This window comes from Coenobita brevimanus, chromosome 98, assembly GCF_032717465.1.
Source record: "Coenobita brevimanus isolate Jiangsu-jjx chromosome 98, ASM3271746v2, whole genome shotgun sequence".
NCBI lineage: Eukaryota > Metazoa > Arthropoda > Malacostraca > Decapoda > Coenobitidae > Coenobita > Coenobita brevimanus.
In genome coordinates, this window is record NC_137051.1 from 1811470 (window position 1) to 1820414 (window position 8945).

An 8945-nucleotide genomic window follows, 5' to 3' on the forward strand; every position below is an offset into this window, starting at 1 on the left:
AGGAGATAAGGAAATTTTTCTTTTTGTGACCACCAATCCTGTCTAGTGTAGTGGTCTAGTCATGTAAAATAGGTCTCTCTCCTCTCTGAATTCTCCATTCCCACCATTATTGTATACTGTAGTGCTTGTAGGAGTGGGAACAACTTGTAAAATAATATATTTTAACATAACAGAACGTGGTTATGCACTTTTAAATAGAAACAAATTATTACCCAAGATGATTACTTTTTTTGATGAATGAAGCGGACTCCTTTTCATGTGGCCTTTACCATTAATCACAATAAGAAATACAATCCACATTACACATATTACAAATCACACTTAATGCCTTCAAGAAATACAATCCTTACCGCACATATTACAAGTCACACTTCATGCCTTATGTATGTATGTATGTGACAGTATCTTCCTAGGAGTCAACACCTTCATCAAACATCAGTGCCTCGTTTGTTTGCCAACCCCACCTGCCTCAGTTAGGCTATTAGTGAGAGCCGAGGTCAGAATGCCAAGTTCCCCCACCTCTCTTCACTCGCTTGTATATTTGCAATAAATCCCTGTGGTTCATGGCTTTATCAGCTGTAGTTCACTCCTTGATGCTGTATGACTCTATGCAACTTTCTCTTATTATGTTCTTTTGGCTATTTGTGTATTGTGTATGAAAATTTTTAACATAATGGTGGTTATTTACATTTAAACTTAACCACAAACCCTTATTTTTCTTTCACTACCAGGTGGGTGGCACAAAGCCTCAATCAGTGAAGTCAGTGTTGGAGAGTCTGGATGTGCTGCTGTTGTCGCCTGCCCCAGTGGTGTCATCCTTGGTGCTGGCCTCAAACAGGAAGACTGATGGGGCAGCTGCTGGTGGTGCCTCGCTTTTCAAAGCTGTAGCAAATATCCTTGGTAAGTTGTGAAGATCTGACCCTTAGATCATTTGTGCTATGTACTATGTAACAACTATTGCCATCCTTAGGTGGTAAAAATGGTTAGGATGATTCTGATGATGATTTATAGTTTGAATGTGTAAGAAAATTTCTGTCTAGGCTATCTCACTCTTCATGCTGTTGACAGTTCCCCCACGTGTATACTCTTTCCATGTTTTTGGAACATACCTCTCCTCATTTTTAAGGGGGAGATTTTAAATAAAAAAAAAATAACAATAATAATAATGCTGTTTTGGGTATGGTATCCATTTGCGGTGTTCTGCAAACACAAAATTACACGTGATTAGAATCTGTGTGAGCAGTTTGTATGGGTATATTCCTTATTGACAATATTTTTTATTCGTAATGCAATATCACGACTAATTTTGATGTATGTACCATAATTTTTTCCTGACAGGCATGAAAGACACATCAAAAGCCCCTTTGGATGTGTGCCTGGGAGACCTTGGGCTGGACTCCCTGATGAGTGTTGAGGTGAAGCAGACACTGGAGAGGCAGGCAGACCTAGTGTTGTCCCCCACACAGGTGCGGCAACTCACCCTCAGGGAACTGCAAAAGCTGGATGACCAAGACCATGCTGCCACACCTCACCAGGGTAGGAGGATCACACTCATGTAGTCGTTGTTTATACATATTTCAGTAAAGGGTATTAGCTCTAATGTACCATTTCTCGTGTTAGTTTTTTATAATTTAGGCAAAGGAAGGTTACCATAGCAGCATGACACATAGAACTTACAAAACCTCTGCTAAAACAACTATTCCCATTTTGGTAATTAAAAAAAAATGGTAATTATTTTAGATTGAGGTGAAGGTTTATTAGCATAGTGTATTAAATTATTTATGCAAAGTCATTTGCCATTAGAGAGTTTAAATAACTTCTGGGCTGAACTGAACACCGTGCCTGAAGTTCCTTTCATAAATGTTACACCTAACCTTGTTTAGAAGGAAATGTTTTAATGTATTATGTATTGAACCCATATTATTTTCAGAATCCTCACCAGGTGAAAGCAGAGACGACCAGACTGATGTAGGAACTCCCCAGGCATGGCTGACATTGCCATTAGTGCCACAGTGTCGTGTGTCAGTTCTCCAGCAAGCGGGCAGTACCTCGCAACCTCCTCTGTTCCTTTGTGCCCCCATACAGGGTACTGCTGAACTCTTATCCCAGGTAGCACAGGGCCTAGATAGACCCGTGTATGGTCTCCAGTATCCTGCAGACATACCTCACTCTTCCATTGCAAACCTGGCACAGGCTCTTGTACAGGTCAGTCTACTTACTGGGTATTTATTTTGTTTTTAGCTCGTTCTCATGCTCATCCTCTTGCACTGTTTGTCAACATTACTGTTCAGTACTTTTTAATGAGGACTTGTGTACACTTTATATAGTTCCAGGTAGAACTGATTCTTTAACATGCAGAGTCATTTCATTGGTAATAGCTTTATGAACTAGTTCTTTATTGGTATATGAAAGAGATGTAATCACTGGATTCCCTTTGTCCTTGACAGGAGCTCAAACAAGTGTGCCCAACAGGCAGCTTTACCTTAGGGGGTTATTCCTTTGGTGCTGCTGTGGCACTTGAAATGGCCCACTTACTAGAGGCTCAGCACCGCGCCCCAACATCAATGTTGCTGCTTGATGGATCCCTGTCATATGTATCTGCCATTATTCATGGGTATAAGGCTAAGATGAATAGTGCCAAGCCTTCAGTTGCATCAGAGAGCAGTCCAGCAGACAGAGCACCAGAGGAGCAGGTGGAGACACTGATTATGTTTGCCATGCAGTTCTTCCCAGTGGAGGCAACTACACTAAAGAAGGCATTGTTTGACTTAGGATCTTGGCAAGAGAGAGTTGACATGGTGGCTAAGCTGGTCACAGAGAAGAGAGCTGCTGCAGGAGTTGCCACAAATGTAAATGAACACAAACAGGTAGGGACAGTTACAGTCAGTTGTGTAGCATTGTCTTAATTTAAGCAGTGATATATCAGAGGGTTGTCAAAATGTAGTTTATTTCATCACAGGGTCATTGAAAACAGAGTTTCACACATTTAATGTATTTATCCTTAAAAGTCAATGATACGGGAAAGAACCATGACATTATAATTTAAATACATTCCATGTCTTGCAGGCTGTGGATGCGGTAGAGTTCCTGTTCCGTCGACTGATGGCCGGTAGTGAACACCAGTGGGAGGGGCAGATACAGGCCCCCACCCTGCTGATCCGTGCCAGGGACAACCCACAGGCAGGGGCTCTTGGTGCTGACTATGGCCTGTCAAAGGTAAGCCAGATGTGAAATGGTGTTAAAATTGAGAATGTTGCTCTATAGTAAGTCTTCATTGTATCCCTGGGATGTGTTTAACTTAAACACATTTCTGTTTAACCCGCTGCGTCCCTGCAGATTTTTCACCACTGATCCCCCCCCCCCCATCCTGGCAGATTTTCGAAGTTTTTGTGTGTGTGTGCTAAAACCTCCGCTGTTTATGAGAAACCTCAAAAATTCGGAGAGAGTGCTCAGTTGAGTTTAGAAATACGGTATAAGTAAGAGTACCTTTACCTTGTTACCATGCTCTCTCAGGCTAGGCTCTAGAGAAAATGTTTTCTATGGGAGGGGTAGCTATTCCAAACCATTCATAACTGGTTAGATATTTATTTATCTTGTACGAATCTATATGTAGTACAAGAGTATATTGGTTTTCAGACAATAATATAGGTGATATAAGCGTTGTTCACACATCAACATACGTCACCTTCATTTATGACGTTACCACCGCATCACTTCTGCTTTTTTCTTCCTCTGGCTTATTTCTTCCTTTGTCCTCCACCTCAAGAATCACTTTTGCCATGAATTTTGTCATTGGTGAGACCGTGGTGTGACATGTTTTTACTGGCCAGGTCACTGCTAACAGGTGAGTTGCCAAGAAAATGGCATGTGGGGGGGGGGGTCAGGTGGGGCCAGGCATTATCCCTGCCTGGCGTTGGGTAGAGGAAGGTCTCCCACATATGCCTACCAAAAATCACCCGTGAAACTTGAAAAATGTGCAAATGACAGACCTCGCAATTGCACAACGTATGGATAAGTCGTCGGGTGTCACCATGACAAAATGTGGTGACGTATCCATACGTGTTGGGACGCCTCGGGTTAACTGCTACCACAGATTGGTGAAAACTGGCGGATGAGCTTTATAGGTAGCAGTGAAACTTAGGCATTTATATTTGCAAGTAAATTTTGTTAGTGATAAGTTATGACAGGCTTAAAAATTTTGAATGTCCATTGTACTAGAGTAGTGGATTCTGATTACATTTACAAAACCTTGTTAAAGTAAAAGTCCTCTCATTGGACATCTCTGGGACCAAGCAGATGCCGAAAGAGCAAAAACTGTCGGATGACCTGGAAAACTTGCCAAAAAAATTTTTAGCGATCATGGTATGTCACCCCAATGAATCGGTGTCTAGCAAGTATTATTGGTCAGCCCTAATCACTAAATCAGCCTTCTGTTTCTTAAGATCGTATATAGTGGATGAGCTCACACCGAAATCTTCCACTATCTTTTTCCTAGGAACATCTGCCTCCAATTTTGTCAAAAATTCAATCTTCTCGGTGATAGTCAGCACCTTATAGGTGCATTTTTTCACAGCACCAGTAGGCTTTCCACTAGTAGAGGTCATAGTGCAACATGAGAACAAGAAGATGACCGTAAAATAGCACGAGAAAGCGTCCGAGCTTTCAAAGGGTCCCGCTCACAAAACCAGACACTCAAGTCATGATGGCTGATGGTGCATGCAGTGTTGGCAATCAGAAATCTTCAAAAGCTCTAAGCTCAATTTTAAGACTTGCTAAGCTATAGGTGAACTGTTCAAACTTTCACTCTAAATTGGGCTTCAAAATGTGCTAGATATAGAAGAAAATATATTATTTATTGGCGCTAAATTATTGTGAAAAGTGCTAAATTATGAACAGTGCCAGATTTAACACCAACAGCATCAAATTGGCCGATCGGCTCGGCAAATGTGCCGGAAAAGCAGAGAACTTTCTTAGTGGGACTGTTTATGAAGACCACTGAAAGACCAGAAATACTGTAAGACCAGATGCCAGATGAGAGGACTTATACTGTATAACTTTACGGTGTTTCGTTGTGTTATTTTCGTACTGTACAAGATATTAATGGGATGGATGTGAGGTGGCACTACAATTCTAGGGACTTAATGATGTGTGAGTGTGAGTCTTGCCAATTTCACTGGGCATGCTGATGATTTCTCTTATTTTTTGGATTCCACCACTCCCCATCCAAGGGAGAGGAAAAAGATCAAGATGATAATAACTATTTGAAACCCTTTATCATAATTCTGTAAGGATTAAGTGTAATAATTGTCTTGCCCAACAGATTGTACAGGGCTCCTTGAAGGTGGAGGAAGTGGCGGGGACACACGAAAGCTTTGTCCTGGGCTCCAGTGGACAGCAGGTGGTCAGCCTAGTGAAGGAATTCCTGATGCACACCACCCAGTAAGCCAGACCTGCATAGTAGTGCTTAACTTAATAAATTTGGGTAATATTTTTAGGTACTACCTGTCAGTTTAATTCAACTTTGGAAAGGCCTCACATTTTTTAAGGGGCATACTAAGGCTGTATCTAACCCCTCCTGTTTGAAGTCTGTCCCAGGCTGAATAAAATTGACATGATTCCAAGAACAAAATGAAAAAGACATGCCTGGGCTTGGTGGGTTAAGGATATGTTAGGTTAAATTTAGGGTGGAGCTATATGGGGAGACTGAAAGGATAATGCCATCAAGCCTTCTGGTTGCCATCAAAAGTGATGAGGCATGTTATTTGCTTTGTGTGGAGTTAGTTGGAGTTACAGTATATGCAGTGTTCTGGAAGGGGGAATGAGATTTCTGTTCTAGTCCTGGCAGAGTATTTGTCGGGAAACATTGGTCTAGTTGCCAAAAAATGAATCTGTGATATTTGACTAAATTTTGGGTTGTGTTTAACATGACTAGATTCATGGGAAAGTATAGGCTATAATGTATATAGCTGTAGGTTTATTGCTCTTGTATTTACAGAGTTAGCAGTGTAACTTATGTAATTTAACAGATAGAAAGTGCAGTGGAAATAGCTTTAATTCTGTATTGTAGCATGTTTGTACATATGTGTATGTATAGTTATATGCTATATTTACTGAACATTGTCCCTGTACCTTTGGAAGTAGCATATAACTTTCTGCTCTTGTTATATTATAGGTAAGTGAAAATTAAATTTTCTGCATGTCCGTATACAGGAAGAGTAGAAAGTAGGAGGATTTGTAGAAAGTTTTAACTAGCTGTATCTGTAAGCAGAGCTGGAGCTTTCATGAGCAGCTCATCATCTATTAATGTCTGGCATTGTATAACTGTCTATGAATCACAGTCCAGCACAACTCTGAGGTATATTCTTGTCTGAAGCACCTGTAGTTTATATATTTTAAACATGTTAATGTTTATAATGCACATAGATTTACTTATAATTAACAGTACAGTACATAGCACAACTGTTTTTTAGAAATGACACATAACAAAGCACTGTTATTCACGGTAGATCATGCAGCAAACACCTTTACAAGAAGGGCAGAATGACTTCTAAACCTTGAACAGTAATGCTTTGCTGAGAATTAGTCTGTGTAGATAACATGTGTAATACAGTAGAGGTTGGTACTGTGCCTCGTTTTTCCCTGTTAAGCCTTTTTCTTACTGCTGTTCTTACTACCACCAGACATTTATTTTTAGCTTGGGCAAAACCTCACGTACTGTGGAGGATAAATATGACCTCCCACAGCTTTTAGCAGAATTAACTCCTGACTTGAATAAATTAATGTGGTGATGGCAAGAATTTAGTAAGCAAGATATCATACTGAAGACATTAAGAACAAATATTTTTAATTTTTATCAGTCCTGGTGGTGCAATGTAGTGTTCTAGAGCACAAGTGGGGGTGAAGGTCATGTGCTGGGCACATCGGTTTCATATTCCCAAGAGGCGGCTGGTGTTGTAGTCATGTAATGTCACCAGGAGTGTAGGATATCACCTAACCCTTAAAGTTCTGGACTGTGACAGTTTTTCCTTGGGCTCCTACACATCCGAGGTTAATATGGGGCTGTGGCTGTATCCATTTTTTACCATTTGTCTACTGTCCTACCAACCTACCTACCTGTCTGTCTGTATCTACATACTCAGCCTACCTCCTACATACCTACCATGATTTGACATATATCCCTCATGTTTGCCCGTTGTCCTACCAACTTACCTACCTGTCTGTCTGTATCTACATACTCGGCCTACCTCCTACATACCTACCATGATTTGACGTTACTGTATATCCCTCATGTTTGCCTGAGAACTGGGATGTTCAGGACATGAGTCTGCCTTCACAAATGTTGAGCAAATTTTTGCAGTTAGGTACACAGTATTTTACAAAAACTGCTCGGTAAAATTCCATTGTTACAAAGTTAACCTGCCATTTTCTCTCAATTTACAGTACTAAATTATGTAAATATTGCAATATTTTGAAAATTCTGTCTGATGAATTGTGAAGACAGGCGGTATTCATTTCTGTTTGGCCAGTTTTATTCATAGTGCTAAAGTTTTGTTCTGAAGTTTTCAAAAAAATTAAACATGCACTGATGTATTATGCATAGCCTTCTGCCAAGTGGTTGCAATGCCATCAATGCACGACTTTAGAGATTACCTGTAAATATAGTGCACAATATTACCACACTGAATGTTGAAGTGTTATGAAGTACCTGGCAGTCTTGGGGTTAAAATTCCCCCAGTTGGAGTGACAGGCTTGCCACATTTGTAAGCTGAATCCCCAAATGGTGATTGAATGTTCTTTGACAATGTAATGCCACCAGATGAGGTTGTTAGGTCATCTACCCTGGAATAAACTAGACTGCAGTAGCTTAACCTCAGGCCCCTACACCTAAGAAGAGGTAATTTGGGATTTTCTTTAATTTATGTGGTTTAAGTGATTTATTACAGTTAAGTTCTTGACACAGTACATTGGTAGAGCCACAGAGATTATTGAATACCATATGTACTTAGATTATTAAGATTTCTTCCTTTTCGTATGCATTCCCATGTGTTTTCATAACTTTTAGACTTTATCAGACTTATTTTCTTATTTGTTATCATGTACTTTGTGCGATGTTTGTGATATATACCATGACTGAGTAGTCTTTCATGATGAATTTTATGGAAGCGTGGGAGTAGAAGTATATCTGTGGAGCCTGTGATGTATAACTACTCATTTAAAAACTGTGGGATGTTTATAAGTTGATGTAGAAGTATTTATTATGATTTAACATACAGTATTTATTGAGTTATATATTTATTACAGCATATTTGTCAAGTATATTTTTTATTATCCTCTTAAGAATAAGTGATAATATTCTCTTGGTTGTTAGGTTTTTATTTGAGTGCAGAGATCACAGACTAGAATGGGAAAAAAATAAGTGGTGAAATATTGGTATAAAAAATATGATTGGACCACAAAATAATGGCATTGATTATCAGTGCTAGCAAAGCAACCAGAAGCTGGAACAGGAGGTGAGGAGTTTGTATCAGGTTCTTATTTTCAACGAAAGTTCATGTCCTCCTTGAGTTTTACTATGGATCTCCTTAGCCCACATTATTTTGGGGTAGTTGTGGGGAGTAGGCTGTATCTTGAGCTGATCAGGGTGGTACTCCCAAGGAGAATGGGAGAACTGGAGCTCGTATTTTACTAGCCTTCAGGACTAGCTCTTGTCCATCCCCTTTGCTGACCCTTTTTAGTGTGTCTTAATGCTGCCTTCTTCATCCTTAGCCTTTATAATTCTTTTTCTGTGCCTGTCCTCCTCTCATCCTATTTCTCCCATCTTTCCTGTCACTTCTTATTGCTTTTCTTTACAGGTGGCTTTACATTGAGTGACAAGCCAAATGGTTTCCTGTAAGCCAAGAAACCATTTACAATGCTGGGTGGTAACCATAAAACCAAATCATACG

General features: G+C 40.0%; 1 protein-coding gene and 1 long non-coding RNA gene across 2 annotated transcripts in view; both read left to right on the forward strand.

The window, feature by feature from the left end:
* Positions 1-5532, forward strand: part of FASN1 (Fatty acid synthase 1) — a 31355-nt gene extending 25823 nt beyond the window's left edge. The window contains exons 33-38 of the mRNA XM_080283858.1: positions 732-900; positions 1339-1536; positions 1931-2205; positions 2448-2867; positions 3067-3216; positions 5321-5532. Coding sequence (XP_080139984.1) covers positions 732-900; positions 1339-1536; positions 1931-2205; positions 2448-2867; positions 3067-3216; positions 5321-5443 — 1335 coding nt within the window. The 3' untranslated portion in view covers positions 5444-5532. The remainder of the gene's footprint in view (positions 1-731; positions 901-1338; positions 1537-1930; positions 2206-2447; positions 2868-3066; positions 3217-5320) is intronic.
* A 1521-nt stretch (positions 5533-7053) lies between these two features.
* Positions 7054-8312, forward strand: LOC145414081 (uncharacterized). The gene is made up of 2 exons (XR_013899825.1): positions 7054-7194; positions 7301-8312. It is a non-coding gene; the product is annotated as an uncharacterized LOC145414081 (long non-coding RNA).
* The last annotated feature ends 633 nt before the right edge of the window (positions 8313-8945 follow it).